The 20,430-nt window shown below is 47.8% G+C and overlaps 1 protein-coding gene across 7 annotated transcripts in view; it reads right to left on the bottom strand.

Moving 5' to 3' along the window:
- Positions 1-228: 228 nt before the first annotated feature.
- Positions 229-20,430, bottom strand: part of TRANK1 (tetratricopeptide repeat and ankyrin repeat containing 1) — an 86,569-nt gene continuing 66,367 nt past the window's right edge. For all 7 annotated transcript variants that reach the window (XM_059939161.1, XM_059939159.1, XM_059939164.1 and 4 more), the window contains 7 exons: positions 19,443-19,531; positions 17,024-17,127; positions 16,783-16,915; positions 9,886-10,031; positions 3,752-6,801; positions 2,794-2,892; positions 229-1,743 (listed from right to left, as the gene is read on the bottom strand). In XM_059939161.1, the coding sequence (XP_059795144.1) occupies positions 1,643-1,743; positions 2,794-2,892; positions 3,752-6,801; positions 9,886-10,031; positions 16,783-16,915; positions 17,024-17,127; positions 19,443-19,531 (3,722 nt within the window). In that variant the 3' untranslated portion in view covers positions 229-1,642. The remainder of the gene's footprint in view (positions 1,744-2,793; positions 2,893-3,751; positions 6,802-9,885; positions 10,032-16,782; positions 16,916-17,023; positions 17,128-19,442; positions 19,532-20,430) is intronic.

The following is a 20,430-nucleotide window of genomic DNA, read 5'->3' as shown; positions in this document are numbered from 1 at the left end:
CCCTCCCAGTCCACACCCTGCCTGCTTGGAAACACCCAAAGGGAAAGAATTTACACAGGCAGGCCCTCAAGAGATGGTGCAGTCAGCTGCAGCTGTGGGCCCCTGGATTTCTCAGTTTCAGAAGACACGGCAAGCTTCTGTCCACCAGCTGACCAGAAAGAACCTGCTCCACGATTTACCCCTTTACTCTCTAAGTAGAGATGAGAAATAAACAAGTGGAGAGAAAGGTAAGAGAAATGATTTAACTTTATAAAAATGTGATCATACAGCAAGATTTGATTGTTTTTTTTTTCTTGGCAAGTGAAGTTAATAAAAACACCTGGAATAAAAATTAGAACCATAAACTAATAAAAATTAGAAACCATACATTTCAAGGAAAACAGAGTCATTTAGAAAGACAATGAAGAAAAAAACAAAGATCAGCCAAAGCAGCAGCAGCATGGGGAGAAGGCTGGTTCTGTGGTGATGATGAAACAGCGACGGACCAATGTGAGCCTGACCTTTGGCACCAGGCCGGGCTGAAGGGTGGGGGACAGGGAGGGAAGTGACCACGAGAGAGGCGGAAGAGCTTCCAGAAAGGGACAGACCGATGGCTCAGTGGGCAGCAACGGCCTCCTGCACACAGGCCCACGGCCCCTTCTTCTTCCCAGACCTGCTGGCCACGGGGCAGTGATTCATGGCCAAATGCTTATGGATGGGCACCACAAGGCTGGCTTCTCCTGTGTCTAGCTGTCTCCAACCTCCAGCTCTGCAGGTTCTGGTGCTCCCGTGGAGAGCTCAGTGGGGGAAAACTCATCGGAATGTCAAGCTAAGCTAGGACAGCTAACTTGCCAGGGAGACCCAAGGAAACTAGACGTAGAGGGCTACATACAAAACACTGTTTGGAATGTCTGCACCAGAGCCAAGGTAGAGTTGGGACAACCTTGGAGAGACAGGTTGGGAACCCCTGGCAACATCCCCCAGCCTCTCATTCTAGGGGGCTGGTCCTGAGGCTGGCTGCCCAGAAGACAATGGGGAATTCTTGACTACATTCTGAGGTAGTCTAATCGCGACTTGCACGGGCAGCTGAGGATGGTCTCAAAAAAGGGGGGGAAGGCAGGCAGAACCATTGTCACCGAGAGAAAAGGCTAACATATATAAGAGAAGGAATTAAGCCACAGGTGGGCTCAGAGGTGACCAGTGTGGCCTGGGGTCGGGGGTGGCCAGCAGCATGAAGAGAGATGAGAGGATCTGGGGGCACTGTTCCCGGGCCAGGGCCAGGGCCGTGGCAACTCTGAGGTGAGGGATGTCCCTGCTACTTAATGACCGGTGTCATGGTGATGACAAGCCAGAGAACCCGGGGGCCTCGGGGGGAGGATCCCAAGGTTCCCTCCAGCCATGACTCCTCTCGCCTGAGCCTCTTTTAGGGGGACCTAGTACTGCTGGACTTGAACTTGAAAAACACTTAAGAGGCCCCTGCTCTGAGGGAGCAGTCAGACCCTGAGCCACCACAGAGAGAGAAATAACAAGAATGAAAAGCAAAGGCATTGTTAGACCCCTCCCGCCACTTCTTATGCTAATGTATATTCTTCTCCTCATCTGCCCCAGCACTAAGTCAGGATGGAACGTCCTGAAGGTTTAGGAAGCAGCAGCCGCGTGGACGTTACCACCTTCTCTGCTTTGCACATTTCCGAAAACGCCTTCTGGGACGGAGCTCACCAAAGTCTTCCACTTCATTTTCGTAATCATCTTCTTGAACGACACCTGTTTAAAAAGCAAAACAACAGAAATGAAGTGCAGAGTGGTGATCTTTTTCACTCTACCGCAACATATAACATCCTAGTAAAACCTGATGTCTCTATAATCGTCGTTTTAAATTAAAGAAAAAAAAAAAAAAGCCAGAGCCAAAGTAAACACCCTTCTCCAGAATGTTCTTTTACAGGCTAGTTCCTCTGGCCTTATTTTAGAAGCCCTTTAAATGAAAAATTAGTCAAACAAAGCCTAAAATCAACCACAGCCTTGAGTTGGTATCCCAGTTATGTTCTCCTGTTTGAAACAATCACAAAAATCATAGTGCCAGCAGGGACTACAATCTAAAGATTTTTTATTGGCACAGAGATTTGTGTCAAGTCCTTTCCAGTTTTCCCCAGCTCGGGGATCTGGATTTTCCAGCAGCATCTGGATTGTGAGGACTCACAGAAGGGCAATCTGGGGCAGGTGAGATACTGGGAGGAAGAAGAAATAAGGTCTCCCCAAGAGGGGGAGACTTTCCACATCAAATAGAACTCGGCAAGATAAGTCTGACTGTCAGGAAAGAAACTCAACTCCCTATACACCAGCCTTAAACCCTCTGAAGGAAGATGTATGCAAGTTTCCCCAATGATTTTATGTGTTTTGTTCACAAATTTGTTTTATATCCCCAAGCCCAGAACAGTACTGATACATTCTAGACACTCAATACATATTCATGGACTTACATGAATGGTTTGCACAGGCAAACATTTATCTAGGGATGGCTTTGCAACACTTTGCCCACCATGGGAGTAGTGACAGAGCATCATTGATAACAGCTCATGAGTGGCAAACGTTTTTGGAAAAGCAACTGGCAGAAGCCCTGAGTAACAGCCCTCACAGTCAGATGGGGGAACCCATCCACTCTATCACTATTGACCTGAGTCACTGGGGGCAGTGCTTCTAGATGGTGAGCAGCCACTGCTCACGTCACAGGCGGCCCTACTTCAGACTGACCTGGGAGCCAGCAGAACCAAGGACCACAAGACCCAGAGCATCACCCTGGGGTGAAGGACTCCTCACCTTCTTCCTTCAAGTGCAGCTCTGTTTTCCTCAGCCACTCCCGCGCATCCCTGACGGACGGGATCAGGACGTTCACCAGCCGAGTCATGACCTCCTCCGCTAGGGAACCAAAGAACGAGAGCTCTGAGTGAAAGGGCGGCTGTAGGGACCAGGACACTCAGTACTAGAGCCAAAGCCCCCAGCTCCTGGGAGCTCGTCTCTGCTTCCCCTGTGGAGAAGGGCAGCATAAGGCCACTGTCTGCCACCAGGAGCAGAAACCACAGGTAGATGCCAGCCTGATACCAGTCCTGCCTGTCTGGAGACACTGCCAGTAGCAAGCCTTTCGAGGAAGCTTTTGTTCAAACTGTTATTATCTTAAACCAGAGTGTGTGAATTCTAGAACGATTTAAAAATATGCAATTTCACTGATTTTATACATAACTTCCATTTAGCATTGCTAAGTCGTAGCTAATAAGGATGTCAGAGGAAATCTGATTCACAGACCACATAAGAATTCTTATTAAAGGCTCACACTGGGTATGGTGTGAGGACCCTCCTAAACGGAAGAGACCAGCTACACACCTCTAGATCTTAGTCAAGGGTTCAGCACATAGTAGGTGCTCAAGAAACGATCACTGAATTAATGAATCAGGGGACGTTTAAAGAGTTTCCTCAAGACTTGAAACATTCCCCCTCTATCCTCTACATAGAATTGGTTAGCAAACACTTTTCTTGTCTGTTGTGCCAGGGGAAACCATCCTGACCCAAGATGATGACACATTGTTAACTGTGGGAGGGGTGGTCTAAACAATGGGGCTTTTCTGTAATTGGAGAACGCATGGTCCTCACTTGTATTTCTGCTAATGCCAAGATTCCATCATCCCCAGGTCAGACATCACTACAAAGGACTGGAGTCGGACATGTGTTCTCAAAGCCCGGGTTCTGACACCATCTGTGCCCCACTTCTGAGGGCCCTTACCACCAGCCCAGGCCTTCCGCCTGTAGAGGTCCTCCACCATGTCCAAGACCTTCTTGATGTTCTCCTGGACCTTCCTCTGCAACACGTGGCTGTGCTCTTTGGAGCCCAGGTGGCTGCGGACCCACATGTTCTGCTCCATGTCCTGCACCACCAGCTTGCCTTCATCAATAGCCGGGTCCACCTTCTTGTGGAAAAAGTCTGAGTACTTCTGGTAGGCCACTTGCTGCCTCTGGTGGCTTTGCAGGCGGATGTGCTGCTCGTAAGACTCACTGCTCCTCTCCCGACCTTGCTCGTCTTCCAGCTCGGCCCCGGAAAGGGCCACAGCCTCAGAAGCTGCTCCCTCAAATGCCTGATCAGGGCCGAAATAGTTCTCGGGCCCGCGGGTGAACTTCACCCCACACAGGTCGCACTGGGTCCTGTCCACGTCGGCCTTTTTGAAGCTCCCAGCCCTGGGTTCCCTGCCGTCCTCCCTGAAGTGCTCGGCCTGGGCCCCCACCCTCCTCCTCCAGCTGACGCACAGGGACACCACCAGGTAGGCCCTCCGCAGCTTCCGCTGGATAGAAGCCTTCCGCTGCTTCTGCGACAGGATGGTGGCAAGGAGGTGGTCCCGGTCTTCCAAGGCCAGTTCCTCCATCTCGTCCTGACCAACCTCGCACTCGGGTTCGACAAAGTAGCCCACGGGGTCCACGGAGAACAGGTGGTTCAGTCTGACCTCCTCGTGGTAGAGGCCTCGGACCGTGGTCCCTTTGGCGTGCCCGCTGTCCCACTGCCAGCGGCAGTCCATCAGGTACTCTTCATCCCGCTCAAAGAGCAGGTCCTGCAGCGCCTCCGCCACAGACTTCACGTTGACTGGCAGCTGCACCTGCTTCACCACTCTGAGGAGCCTCTCGGGGACCTGGCTCGGGAAGTCCTTGCTCATCCGCTGCAGCCTGACCTCGATCTCCTGGAAGTGGCTTGACAGAAGAGGCTTGCATGATGGCTGCAGCACCCCCTCAGTGTTCACGAGCATCACCAAGCACAGCACCAGGGTCCGCTCTGCCTCCCCGGACACCACGTAGTCAATTTCACTGAAGGCATCGAGCAGGACATTGAAGTTCTCATTCTCGCGGCCGCAGAGCACCTTGACGAGGTAGGACAGGTGGAACCGGAAATCCTGAATGGCTCTGGTCACATCCTTGGGTCTGTATTCCTGAATGATGGCGAACACATCCCCAGGCTCCCGGTCCTTCTTGCTGAACAGGAACTCCCAGTAGTGCAACAGCGCGATGTAGCTCTTGGGGAGGCACAGGACGGCGTTCTTCCAGAGGCGGGCCAGGACCGCCCCGCAGTGGACGAACTGGAACTCCAGCAGGGCCACCGTGTTCCCAATGCTGGGGATGAGTGGCTCTTTGCACCTCTTGACAAGGACGTTCATGAAACGGAAAAAGCGCCTCTTGTAGTCTTCTGGGTTCCTGCACACATAGAACTGGTGGATGGAATCCTCCAGCAGCCGGATGAAGCACAGGTGGGTCTTCTCCACGCTCTCATCATCCTTGTTGGGCGTCAGCATGCCAAATTTCCCTTCTATTCCTTTCATCCTGCTGCCTCTCCCCCTGCCCCTTTCCTCTTTTTCAGCCTGGAAGGCTTTGAGTTCCTGGTTATAGCGGTCCTCCTCCTGGTGGAGCAGCTTTTCAAGCTCATCAGGGTAGCTAGAAGAGAGAAGGAAAGCCTGCATGGCACTCAGCCACAGGTCCGTGGACTCCCGACGGCTTCGAGCCCCTTCGTTTTGAAATAGGACATGGATGTACTCTTTCAGAGCAGACCTGTAGGACCGGAAGGATTTGTAATGTGGTTTCAGGACTTCTTTGCATGCCATGGGGTTTTCTGACAATACTCTCTGATGGAAATGCTTAGGGAAGAGGACATTCAGCAGGGATTTGCAAAGGCTATATTTATCCGGAGACAAAATATGATCGATTTCTTCAAGTTCTTTAGCTAAGACTTTAGGGAATACTTTCTTGGCTTCCAAAAGCAATCCGCTGATCGCCACCAGGTGTATTTTTGTCTGAACCAAACGCCTGGCCTCATGACGCCGCAGAGGCCTGTGGAAATCTTCACAGTGTCCATCCTCGCATTTTAAGCCCACGATAAACCTCGTGCAGACGCCCAGGTAGGTCTTCCCAAGCAGGCTCCGTGTGATCTGACACAGCCTGCTCAGAAGGTGTTTGTTTAAGGCTAATTTCACCTGGTCCGTCATTATCAAGAAATGCTCTTTCGTTTTCTTCTCTCTCAAGTTCAAATCCAGGTCAAAAATGATTCTTGATATGGGTCCGGGGTTGTTTTGAGCTATCTGGCAGTACTTGGCATCCACCTGCGAAATCCCAAAAAACTCAAAGCAAGACTTGACCATCTCCTTCTCCGCGTTGTTGGTCACTCTTTTGAGGGCCCTGACCAGATTGAGAAGGACCTCCAGGCCCGCCGGAGCCAGGGCCAGGACATCCTCGGGCTGGGCCTCACAGCGGCTGGCGGCTTCGCAGAGCGCCTCCACTGCCCCTGCCGAGTGGTTGAGGGTGCCAAACCTCAGGAAGGCGTCCTTGAGCTTTGGAAAGTCTCTCAGGATCACTCCCTGCAGGAAGTGGGCCTCGGCGATGCCGGACGCCTGATTGGTCTGATGGCAGAGGTCCAGGGCTTCTCTGAGAATGGCCTTGGTATGGTCGACATCGGAATCCCTGGCCACGTTGAGGCGGGCGGCCGCCAGGAGACACGAGGCCTGGAAGTCCTTGTCGGCGGTGAGCCTGGCAGCCTCTAAGAGGCAGCCGTGTTGCTTCATCAGCAGGGCAGCCTCTTCCCTCCGACCTTCCTTGTTGAGCAGGTCAGCAGCCTCTGCAAGCCGCTTCCGAGACTTCAGGAACACCAGCTGGTCTTCCGTGTCGAGCTTCGAGAGCACAGCCATCATCTCCTTCATCTTATTCGCGCTCAGGTACTTGGCTGCAGCTTCCAAGTAAAACTGGCTGGCTGAATAGGAGAGCTTGGAAATGGGATGGGTCTTGGCCCTTAGCATTTCTTCATACCTGCAATGACAGACAGACAACACCAATGTCAACTCAGTATCACCCAATAGAAAATTTACAAAATGCAGCACAGAACAACTTACCATAAAATGACCACTTGTAGATAGGACCTGCAGAATAGGACCTAAAGTTATCCAGCATCTTTATCAAGTCTTCGTTTTACACTGATAAAATTAATTCTTTATTCCTTGAAAGAACCAAGCAATAGTATGCTTAATTAATGAAATATAGTGGAGTTGCAGAAAAAGAAAAAATACTGAAAAAAAACCAAAAAAGAAACACACACACAAAAGAACCCCTCCCAAAAGCCAAAAAAAGAATAAAAATAAAAAACAAAAACAAAAAAAGAAAAAATAAACAAAAAAGAAAAAAAAGAAATATAGTGGAGCTGCAACCTAGGCAAGTGACAGTTACGCTGGAAATTCAATCTGTAAGGCAGAAATTATGCATAGCCAAAATCATCCTTGAAAAAAAGCCCTTAAACTTGCATCAAAGCTTGCTAATCACTTTGGGTACACAACCCTGTTGAGTCTGATACCTGATTAATGAGAAAGAGTGGAGATGGGGGCTGCAGACACACCAGCCATTACATCAATCTTCCTCTTATTAACCAAGCTGTGACTTTTCTCTTTTGCCAGGAATGTATGCAGTTGAGTTAGTGTAGACGAATGAAGCCCTGAAGTCAAGCTCCTCTTGACTCTGCTGATCAAAGTGAGTATATCCCACATACGAATTTTCAAGGCATTGGGCCAATCCAATGAAACACGCTTACTTCTGAACTCTCACAGGAGACAAAACACATTTCCTCACAACCAGAGAGGTGCCCAGGGACCTCCTGCTGTCCCAGGGTCATCCCACAAATATCAGATCCCTTCGTATAACAGGCCCTCTGTGAAGGGGTGTAACTGAGGATGAGCCTCTCTCGTGAGCTTTGGCTGATGGAGTAGGGGGTATTTACAGCAAGTTTAAAAATTTTTCGGGACCTCCCTGGTGGTCCAGTGGTTAAGACTCCATGCTTCCACTGCAGGGGGCCTGGGTTTGACCCCTGGTCAGAGAACTAAGATTCCTCACATCACGCGGCGTGGCCAAAGGAAAAAAAAATTCTTAAACTAAGAAAATTTTCTTAGGTATTTTCTTTTCAAATCTAAAATGTCCTCATTACATTTTGAGTCAGGCCAGTTAGCAATTGAATTCTACATCCAGTATGTAGAGCATTCAAAAGACACTCAGAAAAATCAAGTGCGAGGCTCCAATTAATACTGACGACACTAGATCTCAACTCAACATATTATTAAAAAGAGTCAGTTGAATACCTCAGGAAAGCTGATAAAGATAAACAAAGTAATGAGAGACCCCCAAAAAATGTTTCTGGGGAAAATCTATGATTATTCAATGCTCTCCTGGAAAAGTGAGAACAGTTTAACTAAATAATTGAAAGTACAAAAAAACCCTCTCAGGTGGTTTTGTCATATGGCCTCACAAGGGCATTGGCCTGGTTGGTTACTCAGGATACATAACACCCAATCAATGTCACAGGGGGCACCCTGTTACGGATGACAGTTTGTGTCCCCTAAAATTCATATGTTGAAGCCCTAACCCTTAGTGTGGTTGTATTTGGAGATGAGGCCTCTAAGGGAGTAATTAAGGTTAAATGAGGTCATAAAGGTGGAGCCTTGATCCAGTAGGATTAGTGTCTTTATAAGAAGAGACACCAGGGAATTCCCTGGTGGTCCAGTGGTTAGGACTCTGTGCTTTCACTGCCGAGGCCCGGGTTCAATCCCTGGTCGGGGAACTAAGATCTCACAAGCCGTGCAGTGCGGCCAAACAAGAAAAAAGAAAAGAAAAGAAAAAAAAAAAAAAAAAAAAGAAGAGACACCAGACAGGGAGCTCTCTGTCGCCCACAGTCTCCCTCTCCCTCCATGCTTAAACACCAGGGGAAGTCCACGTGAGGACATAGCAAGAAGGCAGCTGTCTGAAAGCCAGGAAGAGAGCTCCCACCAGTAATCCAATTGACTGGAGCCTTGATGGTGGACTTCTAACCTCCAAAACTGTGAGAAAATAAATTTCTGTTGTTTAAGCCACCCGATCTATGGCATTTCATTATGGCAGCCTGAGCTGACTAATACATACACACTGTGTATATCTTACACATAATGGAACCAAAGACCTGGATAAAGGAATATGCTCAATTACCAACCTTGGCACTAGACACCTTCTTTTCCATTTCCAAAAATAAAACTCAATTTCTTTATCTAGGTGTTGGTTATACAAGTGTATTTACTTTGTGAAAATTATGTGCTTTTTAAAAATATATGATATACTTTAATAAATGCTAACTTTAATATAAAGTTTGAACACCTGGTCAATCATGTTCATTTTGTCACATGTATAATTTGGTAGAAGGCAAAGAAAATACAGAACTAAGCCACAGCCTACTTTTCCAGGAGCTGTTGAGCAGAAATACAGAACAGCAGGCTCTACAATTCTAGCTGTCGCACTCCACCAGGAAGACCTCTGACAGGCATCAACCACATGCTGTTTCTAGATTACTTGTCATCCATTAACCCCACCCGTCTGCACTTCACCTTTGCAACATCAGTTAGGTTGAAGGCTCAAGGAGGCTCCACTGGGCCATGTATGAAACTTGTGTGTCCTACAACTGAGGGCATGTGTATATACATATCATACACATATGTATCAGGGCCTGGCTGGGCATCTGTCAGTAAATCACGATGAAGCAGAATCCTGACCGCCCACTAGTGCTCTGACCTCTATCCATCCACACATCAGTGAAATTGTCAACTCAGCAGGTAAAGGTGGAGAGGACAGAACTATCACTAAGCACGAAATTGCTGGGCATGTTATAGACACTCGTAACGCACCCTTCATCTTCTTCTGCTCCTTCTCCTCATGACGCTGTATTCAAGGAGTTCTTGACTCAGCACGGAGGCCACCACCCAAGTGGTAGGAGGGTGACATGGTCAAGCCACTTCAGAAGAGCAAGACAACACCTCCTCAAGGAGCAACAGGAGGGCAGGGCTTGGGGGCATGTTGGGGAGAAAGGAAGAGAATAAAACCACTTACTTTTCCACTGCCACAGCAGCTTCTTCAAAAAGTTCCCCTTGGCAGTACATTTTGAGGGCTAGATCAAATTCCTGAATCTGCTCAAAGCATCTGGAAGCATCTTTGTAGCACTGGCTTCGCTTATAGAAAGAGGCGGCATCTCTTATCTAGGACAGAGTAAAATTTTACTCAGAGTATTTACAATATAACTTTTCATCTTTTTTTTTTTAAACATCTTTATTGGAGTATAATTGCTTTACAATGGTGTGTTAGTTTCTGCTTTATAACAAAGTGAATCAGTTATACATATACATATGTTCCCATATCTCTTCCCTCTTGCATCTCCCTCCCTCCCACCCTCCCTATCCCACCCCTCTAGGTGGTCACAAAGCACAGAGCTGATCTCCCTGTGCTAGGCGGCTGCTTCCCACTATCTATTTTACGTTTGGTAGTGTATATATGTCCACGCCACTCTCTCACTTTGCCACAGCTTACCCTTCCCCCTCCCCATATCCTCAAGTCCATTCTCTAGTAGGTCTGTGTCTTTATTCCCGTCTTACCCCAAGGTTCTTCATGACCTTTTTTTTTTTCTCTTAGAGTCCATATATATGTGTTAGCATACGGTATTTGTTTTTCTCCTTCTGACTTACTTCACTCTGTATGACAGACTCTAGGTCCATCCACCTCACTACAAATAACTCAACTTTGTTTCTTTTTATGGCTGAGTAATATTCCATTGTATATATGTGCTACATCTTCTTTATCCATTCATCTGTTGATGGACACTTAGGTTGCTTCCATGTCCTGGCTATTGTAAATAGAGCTTTTCATTTTAAAAGTAAACCAACACCATGAATAATAAAGAGGATGTTCCTTTGTCCGTGATTTATTAGAATCTAGTGAAAAACACTAAAACATAGGTAATTTAGGAAAACTACTGCTTTATAGGGAGAAAAATAAAGTGAAATCCCAACCTCACACCATACACAAATGGAAGCTCCAGATGGGTTAAAGGTCTAAATGAGAAAGCTAATGGAGGAGAATGTATGAGAATATCTTTGTGACCTTGAGGTAAAGAAAGTCTTCAACAAAACTCAAAACACACAAACTTTGGGGGAGAAACTGATGGATTTGATTACAGTTGACCCTTGAACAACACAGGTTTGACCTGCACAGGTCCACTTACGCAAGGATATTTTTTCGATAATAAATACTACAGTGTGACATGATCTGCAGTTGGTTGAATTCCTGATATGAAACCAAGGATACAGAGGAACCTTGGATGTGGAGGGACAACTATAAGCTATATGTGGATTTTCAGCTGCGCCAAGGGTCAGTGCCCCAACACCCGCACTGTTCAAGGGTCAACTGTACATCAAAACTGTTCTACAAAGAGCACATCAAATAAAGCTAACAGAGAGAAGACAAACATTAACATCTAGCCCAGCACTGTCAGACAGAGCCTTTTGTGAAGATGGACATGTTCTGTATCTATCTATCCAATATGGTAGCCACTAGCCATGTGTGAACACTGAGCACAGGAAATGTGTGGATAGTGTAATTGAGGAACTGTATTTTTGATTTCATTTAATCAATGTTAATATAAATTGCCACATGTGGCCACTGGCTACTGTACTAGAGTGGGCAGGTCCAGAACATAAAATGGATTCCTGCAAACACAAGAAAAAGACTTTCCAGAAAACTAGGCAAAGGGTATGAACTGGCAGTTTGCAGTGGGGGGAACTTAAATGACTAACAAATAAATGAAGATGCTCAACCTTGCTAATAACCAGAGAAATGTAAATTAAAGCCACAGTGAGACACATCCATGAGGTCTGCAAAAATTAGAAAATCAGAACCCTCTGAACGTGGTCATGGATATGGGGCACAAGGACCCCTCATGCACGGAGTGGTACAGCTGCTCTGGAAAGCAAAGTGGCTTTCAACTTTCACCTGGTGAAATTAAACACATGCACCCCCTGGGGTCAGCAAGCCCACTCCTAGCAGTTCATAGCACTGGAAGGGGATGCGTTGTGTCACAGTGCTTGTGTGTGGCAGCTGGGAGTTGGTGGCGACTCGGATGTTCACCACTAGGGAAATGGGTAAGTCGAACGCAGTGGATGCCCATTCTGGAATACAAACAGTGGTCAGAAACCTGGCCGGACCTTAACACCATAGCAGAGGGTGGAAAAAGTTACGCTTAAAATAAATATGTACAGAGAATACTATTTATTCTTTGGTTATGCATGTGGATGGGGACATATATTAACCGCATTGGAATGGCAGCCAATGAGAAGAGAATGGAAATGGCCATGAGGAGGAAGAGGATGAAGAATATAAAACGATGGTGGGTTTGCGTGAACAGAAGAGTATATTCCACTCCTCTTCCTCTCACGTTTCCTGCCCAGCTTATCAGTTAATCCCGTTGGCTTGGCTCTCCCAACATTTCCCAGACAGGACCCCTTCCTAGCCCCTCCACCACCATCCAAGCCGCAGCATCTCAGCCTAAGCCACTGTTCACCCCTCCTAACTGGCCTTTCTGCTTCTACTTTTGCTGCCTACAGAGCTCTCCACAGAGCATCCCAATAATTCGTTTCATGTCACCCCTCCAATCAAAACCTTCCACTGGCTCCCCCTCACCCTGGAACAAATCCAGTCCCTACCATGGACCACAAGGTCTTACCTGATTTGTTCCTGCCACACTCCCTGGCTCATTTTACCAGTTTGACCCCACTCACTCTGCTTTGGCCAAACTGGCTTCCTTGCTGTTTTTCAAACTTGCCCATACACTCCCGCCTTGGGGGCTTTTATCTGCAATGTCCTCCGGAGGCAGCTGTTCTCGTGGTCTCCTTGCAGAAGTCAGCTCCCTGAGCCCGCCTGCACCTAAAACGGCAACGCTTGACACCCTCTCTCCCCTCCCCCAGCCCTCATCCCCGCTGACATCTTCTGTACTATTGGCTCTGTCACCTCTCTCCCACACTAGAAAGGAAAACTACAAAAGGCAGAGGCCCCTGCTCTGCTGCCTGTTGGTTGCCAAGCGCCCACAGTGCCTGGTACACACTGGGCGGGGGGCAGCGGGGGGCTACCTATTTGTTGAATATTTCATTTCCTAACTCAACTGCTTGCACCTGACATCCAAAGAGAAAACAGAATCAAAATGGAACAAAACAAAATGCATATGCCAGACTCTCTAATAAATCTCAGCTGGGTTTTATTTAACAAGACAAGCTACACGAGATACCAAAATACGAACAAGATCCAGGTGTGAGGTTCTTCTATGTCCAGAGACCTCACAGACCAGGGAGCTACTAGACCCATTTTGCCACATCAATCAAACCCCATAACCATAACCCCTAGCCACCTTTTCCTCTCCTTGACAAGGCTGACTACTCAGAAGAAAACCCCCAGGGTGAACGCAGGCCCCCTTAGGTGCAAGCGTGCACCCAAGTGGGTCGAGAGAGAGGAGGGCTGGCTCTAAGCAGGCCCCCTGCCTGGGTCTCTGGGCTCCTGCCGCCCAGAGCAAGGGCCCTGAGAGGTTTCCAGGGAAACCAGTGTTGACCTCTGGAGAGGCAGGAAGCAGGCAAGGCAGAGGAATCCCTGAAAGGAAACCTTGTGCTCCCACAGCCGCCTCACAAACCCTTCTCCCAGGGTCAGCACACGTCTGGGGACCGTAAACAGGGAGGCGGTGCGGCCTAAGGATTTTGCAAAAGGTGGTCAACTTGAATCATGCTGGCTAGTTTGGTGGGATGACCGCAAGAGGTCTGATGCTGTCTGTGGGTTGAATATCCTGCCAGGGAGGGGCCTGAGCAAAGAAAGGGACCAGACTCTTCCCTGGCTAGGGCTCAGAGCTACTGGAATGTGCTGGCGAGAGAAGGCAGAAGGAGCTGGCACTGGTGGTCAACCCTGGGGACATGAGGAAGGCCGGCAGCCTGTGTCTCCAGGACCAGGGCGGCCTCCACATCCTGAAGGCACTGAGGTCCTGGAGAAGGGGACGCGGGCCGGACATCTGGCCTCCTGGGCCCCACCCCGCTTTCAGAGGTGGAGCTCCGCAGGCCTTGGGGAGGCAAGGTGAGCAGACAAGGAAGGGGGCTCTGGCTCAGCCGGGATGGGCGCTGTCAGGCAAACAGGGGAAAGCAACAGGTTCAGGCCTGTCCCCTGTCGCTGTCACTGCTTAGGGCCCAAGGGGGTGCCTTGGAGATGGAGGCCAGGGGACAAAGGAACATGGAGAGTTCAGAAACCATTTTAGTTCCTGGAATCTTATGACCCAAACTTCCTTCCCACGCTGAAATCCCCATTCCACCCCCTTCTCCCACATGCTAACTAGTCACGTCCCATACTAAACATGGGGCAGGGAGGGCAGCCTTGGGACGGTCTTATCTTCTCTGACACTGACTTGGGGCCACACTTCAAACTTCCCAGGAGGTCCCATCCCAACCCAGCCCAATGCCCAGGGTGCTCTGAGGGTCCAGGAGTTCCTCCAGTTCACATACAGACATGAACAACCCCCTCCCTACTGGACGGTCATAACACCTGACGCAGGAGGAAATGCAGCAGCTGCAGCCAGAAACCCTACAGCAGCACCTGTGGTGAGGACCGGATGGTTTCACGTCCAACCCACTACAACGGATACGGTAAAAATGAACTGCTTCGTATTATTTACGATAGCCAAGATATGGAAGCAACCTAAGTGTCCATCGGCAGAGGAATGGATAAAGAAGATGTGGTACATATATACAATGGAATACTACTCAGCCATAAAAAAGAATACTACTCAGCCATTTGCAGTAACATGAATGGAGAGTACTGTGCTAAGTGAAAAAAGTCAGACAGAGAAAGACAAATACAGTATGATATCACTTGTATGTGGATCTAAAAAATACAACAAACTAGTGAACAAAACATAAAAGGAGGAGACTCACAGATTTAGAGAACAAACTAGTGGTTATCAGTCGGGGGGAGGGGCAAGACAGAAGTAGAGGATTAAGTATTAGGTAAAAAATAAGCTTCAAGGATAGGGGCTTTCCTGGTGGCGCAGTGGTTAAGAGTCCGCCTGCCAATGCAGGGGACACAGGATTGAGCCGTGGTCCGGGAGGATCCCACGTGCCGGGGAGCAAGTAAGCCTGTGCGCCACAACTACTGAGCCTGTGCTCTAGAGCCCTCGTGCCACAACTACTGAAGGCCAGGCACCCAGAGCCTGTGCTCTGCAACAAGAGAAGCGACCACAATGAGAAGACTGCACACTGCAATGAAGAGTAGCCCCCACTCGCTGCAACTAGAGAAAGCCTGCACGCAGCAACAAAGACCCAATGCAGCCAAAAATAAATAAATTAAATAAATAAATTTTTAAAAGTATATATATATATTAAAAAAAAGCTACAAGGATATATTGTACAACATGGGGAATATGGCCAATATTTTATAATAACTATAAATGGAGTATAACCTTTAGAAATTGTGAATCACTATATTGTACACCTGTAACTTACATATTACTGTACATCAGCTATACTTCAATTTAAAAATTTTTTAATTAAAATTTAAAAAATGAACTGCTTTTGTACAGCATTGTGACTGTAGTTAATAATAGTGTATTGTGTATTTGAAAGTTGCTAAGAAAGTAGATCTTTTAAAATTTTTATTTATTTTTGTTTTATTATTTTTTATTGAAGTAATAGTTCACTTACAATATTATATTAGCTTTAGGTATACAACACAGTTATTTGATATTTTTATCGATTACACGCTATACAAAGTTATTATAAAATACTGGCTATATTCCCTGTGCTGTACATTACATCCTGTACTTATTTATTTTACCTCTGGTAGTTTGTACCTCTTAATCCTCTTCACTTATTTCGCCCCTACCTCCACTCCTCTCTGGTAACCACTGGTTTGTTCTCTGTATCAGTGAGTCTGCTCCTGTTTTGTTATCTTTGTTCATTTGTTTTATTTTTTAGGTTCCACATGTAAATGAAAACGATCTTAAATGTTCTCATCACAAGAAAAAAGATCATCACTATGTGTGGTGACGGACATTAACTAAACTTACTGCGGTGATCATTTTGCAATTTATGTATATATTGAATCATTATGCTGTACAACTAAAACCAATTTGATATTATACATCAATTATATCTCAATATAAAGAAGAAAAATGAATCACTAAGAAAATCATCACCTCTCGATGTCACAGCAATGCCAAATTGCCATAAAAATCTCCATCTACTTTCCTCTTTGGAGTTAATCTTGTTGCAGATAATAAGAGTCTGTGGCCTGTGCCAGCCTGCAGACCACACTGTGAGCCCTGTGCTCTGGACCAGCAACTCTGTCCACTAACGCTTCTAGAACAATGGAAATGTTCTATCACAACGTGCACTTGAGACGTGGCTAGTGAGACTGCGGAAGTGAATTTTTGACTTTATTACATTTTAGTTAACCTAAATGTTTAATTAAGTAGCCACATGTGGCTAGTGGCTGCCAGATTGGTCACTGCAGATCTAGAGTAATTGCTGGGACACAGAGAAACCACCATGTAACTACCAGACCGTCCACCCAGGCTCACTCCAGACTGAACATGGAGAAAGAAAAGGCAGGAATATTCTAAAACCCGTCTTCCCTTTGATGTGAACATTTGGCCTCCCTGTGGTTAATAACGGGTCGCAAACATTCACAGACATGGACACAGACACACACACACACACACACACACACATACACACACACACATACACAGTCATTGAAACCATCTAAATGCTTGAGCAGATGGAGAAAGAAGGGCCACCCACAGAATCGAAAGGGCCAACCTCTTCCACTTGGGAGGATGGAAGCCCTTCCTGACACAGGCAGAGGCTGGGGGCCACCCTTCCATCTGCCCCACGGAGCCCAGTTCTCCTAGGAGCAGCCGTGGGCCAAACGTACCTTTCCCAGCCTCTCGCACAGCTGGGCACACAGCTGGAACTCCTTGGCGTAGCTCAGACACTTAAGGGACAGCTTTGGCTCCTTGCACTGCAGATACGTCTTAGCCAGTTCCAAATATTCCACCTGCTTTTCCCTGGGAGGGGGAAATAGAACAGGGTTTCCATGAAATATGGTACCAGTAGATTGAACCTGCAGCTCTCTCTCATCAGAGCAAACCAGAAATGACCCCCGAGGCTCTTACTTGGGGCTGACTTTCTTGGATTTCATGTTCAGGGCGGCGTTGTGGGCCAGAGCCAGCTTCTCCTTCTCCAACGCACCTCCCTTTTGGAAACACTTGGCTGCAACCTGGAACAGACCAAAGGTTTCTGTTTCCAGCAAGGTCACAGAGGTGACACAGAAACAAGAGTTAAAGCACGCATTCCATGTCTGCACAGACAAAGCATTGGGCCTCACCCCAGCCAAATCCGAGAGGGAGGGGCAGGAAGGTGCTGAAACACTAAAGAAAACAGCCTCAATTGGGACTGACATATACACATTGCTACATATAAAATAGATAACTAATAAGGACCTACTATACAGCACAGGGAGCTCTACTCAATACTCTGTAATGACCTATGTGGGAAAAGAATCTAAAAAAGAGTGGATATATGTATATGGATAACTTACTATGCTGTGTGCCTGAAACTAACACAACATTGTATATCAATTATACTCCAATAAAAATTTTTAAAAAAGGAAAGAGAAAACGGCCCCAGAGGATAAAGCCTAATTGTGTTACCAGCTAACACTTTGGACTCAAAGCTTCCCTTTGGAAACATCGAGGAGCCATGGAAAAGGCACATCAGACATATATTTACAGGTCACCATAATAACACCCTCATCTGATCTTCAATAGCCGCATGTGAGATGTTTCATCCTTCCCACTGTATTTGGTAGCAACCTCAGGTCAAGGACATGGAGCAACTGGCCCAAGGTTGCCCAGTGGCTTTTCTGGGCTCAACATAGGTCCCCTCTAGTTGGTAACGACCAAGGCTAGTGGGCAGTGTTGGTGGAGCAGGAGCAGTGCACCTATTATGGTAGAAACGGGGACAGAGATGGTGTCCCAACACATCCCAGAAGATAACTGACCAGATCCTTGGCACATGCAGACCTGTATGTAGCAAATATAAGATGGGCAGACAAGTGTCCCACGGGAGTCAGCCTGCTCCCTGCTCCCCACCAGCAGAAAGTTGCTGACATGTCTCCAAGTATGGACTACAGGGCAGAAAGTTCATGTTCTGCCCAGCACGTAGAGATTAGGCCTCAGTGTGGGCAAGAGAAGGATTAAGTGGCACTTTCTGATAACACGGGCAGGATGGCATCTCTCCCCCCGGGCTCTCTGTGCCAGCCTCCCCAGCCCCGTGGGTCTCCTTTCATTCCTGTGACACACGAAATGCTCCTTTCTGCCACAGGGCCTTTGCACACACTCTTCCCTCTGAGTGAAATGCTCTTCCATCCCTCCTCTGCCTGGTTAACTTCATTTACCCTACAGGTCCCAGCTCAAGGCTTCCACTCAAAGTAGCCTTCCCTGGCCACACCATCCAGGACAGGCGGTTCTGGAGGCAGCTTGTCATTCACATGTGACATCGGGAACTGCTGGCACTGTGCCCTCTTCTGTACACCTATCCTGCCCACTGTCACATCCCCATGACCTAAACACAATGCTGGGCCCACAGCTCCAGAGGATATGCTGAATGAATGGATCTCAAGGGTTTCCACTTGTACGGTGGTTCTGAGACACTTACTGACATGCAGCCAAAAACAATAAACTTCCTGAGTCCCAAAGCCCTTTAGTGGAGTCAAAATAAAGTCAGGTGAGGAGGAGGCTTTTTATAACATTCTCATCTGTGCTACTCCCCTCAAAAGATTTTAGATTCAAACATTCCAAAGGTATCTTTCAAGGGATAAAGAATTGGAAATCCACGGGCAATGCGTGTAACACCAGCTGTGTTCTGAAGCGAGAAAGGGAAAGACTTTATAGGTTTCTAATTTCATACCCACACCTGCTGCCCACATTGTCCCGCTCTACCCCATCTCTGAAAAAAAAAAAATCTTGGTTTTATAACAACAGCCAGGTGTTTAGTATTCCTTGCCAATTACAACAAGGATGGGCAGTGAATACAGTGCAGGGCTCAGTCAACTTCTGCAGCTGCATATTTATGGAAACACTATCCCGACACGACCAAACACACAACAGGGCAAACTGTTTTCTCCTCCCTTACACCTGATTGCAGGGGTGACCACAGGTCTTCACCCCTCTCTGTATCCATCCTAGCCCCCTTATGGAGCAACTCTGCAGCTTCCCCCATTGGGAATGCAGCCTGTTCCCCATCCCTCCCGATAGAAGGATTCCTCAGCGGGCAGAGGCCAGGACCCTTCCTCTTCCTATGATCACACGCTGGCACTTGGCCAAAAGGCAGGCTTGTCATGACCGCACGGGGGTGGTGGGGAGCGGGACAGGGAGATCTCTGCATGGCGGGTGACCTGATGTCGCAGAAGGGGCAGCAGCACAAGTACCATGACCCCGACCCCCGCCCCGTCCTGGTGACAAATGCAGTGATGAGAAACCTGCTGGTGAGGCTTGACGAGGCCACAGGTCACGCAGACCTCTCTCTCCTTACCTTCCAGCACTGGTGTTTAGCATAGTAATCTCCTTGGGCGATCCACTCCGCAGGGGTTGAGGTTTTAACAAACATGCTATCATCGAGGTCTAAAATGAAAGAGAAACGTGGGTTTGCTTCTCTGGGGATTCCTTCACTGAAACCTGTTGTTATGGGCTCGATTTTGTTCCCCTACGCCCAAAATTTCAAGTGTTGAAGTCCTAACCCCCAGTCGCTCGGAATGTGACTGTATTTGGAGACAAGGGTCTTTAAAGAGGTGACTAAGGTAAAATGAGGTCATATGGGTGGGCCCTGATCCAATCTGACTGGCATCCTTATAAGAAGAGGAGATTAACACATACAAAGAGACACAGGGGGCTGACACAGAGAAAAGGCCATCTACAGCCAAGGAGAGAGGCCTCAGAAGAAATCAAACCACTGACAGCTTTATTGATCTTAGACTTCTAGGCTCCAGAACTGAGACAATAATTTCTGTTGTGTAAGCCACCCAGTCTGTGGTATTTGTTATAGCGGCCTGAGCAAACGAACACACCTATGTTGTCTGTCTAGCGTTCATGTAAGGTAGAGTGTAGCTTACCAAGCCAGGTTGTGGTGGGTTTTGGGAGAAGGAGGTGGAGGTGAGAAAAGATGCTGTTTGATTTTTGAACTTTGGTCTGCCTTCCTTTCCTAGAGATACAAATTAGAAGACAGACAGCAATTTCCAGTTCCTCCTTGAAAACCCAAAGCCATGTAGCTCTTGGCAAACTCCCATGCCGGGGGCCTTAGCAAGGGACAAGGTGATAGGATGTGACAGTATTTCCAAATGTGCAGACTTTGCCCTCATCACAGCAAGCAATCTGACACATTCTGGTTGCTGGACGTTGACCACTGCCACCACCTGCTATTGGTCCCGTCTGTCAGCCTCAGCAGCTAGCGGTGACTGCGCTGGCCCCCCTTGCTGAGGACCCCTGAGCACTGCCAGCGGTGCTGGGGGTGGGGGCAGAGGTGA

The sequence above is a fragment of the Balaenoptera ricei genome, chromosome 11, assembly GCF_028023285.1.
Source record: "Balaenoptera ricei isolate mBalRic1 chromosome 11, mBalRic1.hap2, whole genome shotgun sequence".
In the NCBI taxonomy this organism is placed as follows: Eukaryota; Metazoa; Chordata; class Mammalia; order Artiodactyla; family Balaenopteridae; genus Balaenoptera; species Balaenoptera ricei.
Note: the sequence above shows the minus strand (reverse complement) of the source record. Positions and strands in the feature narration are given on the sequence as shown.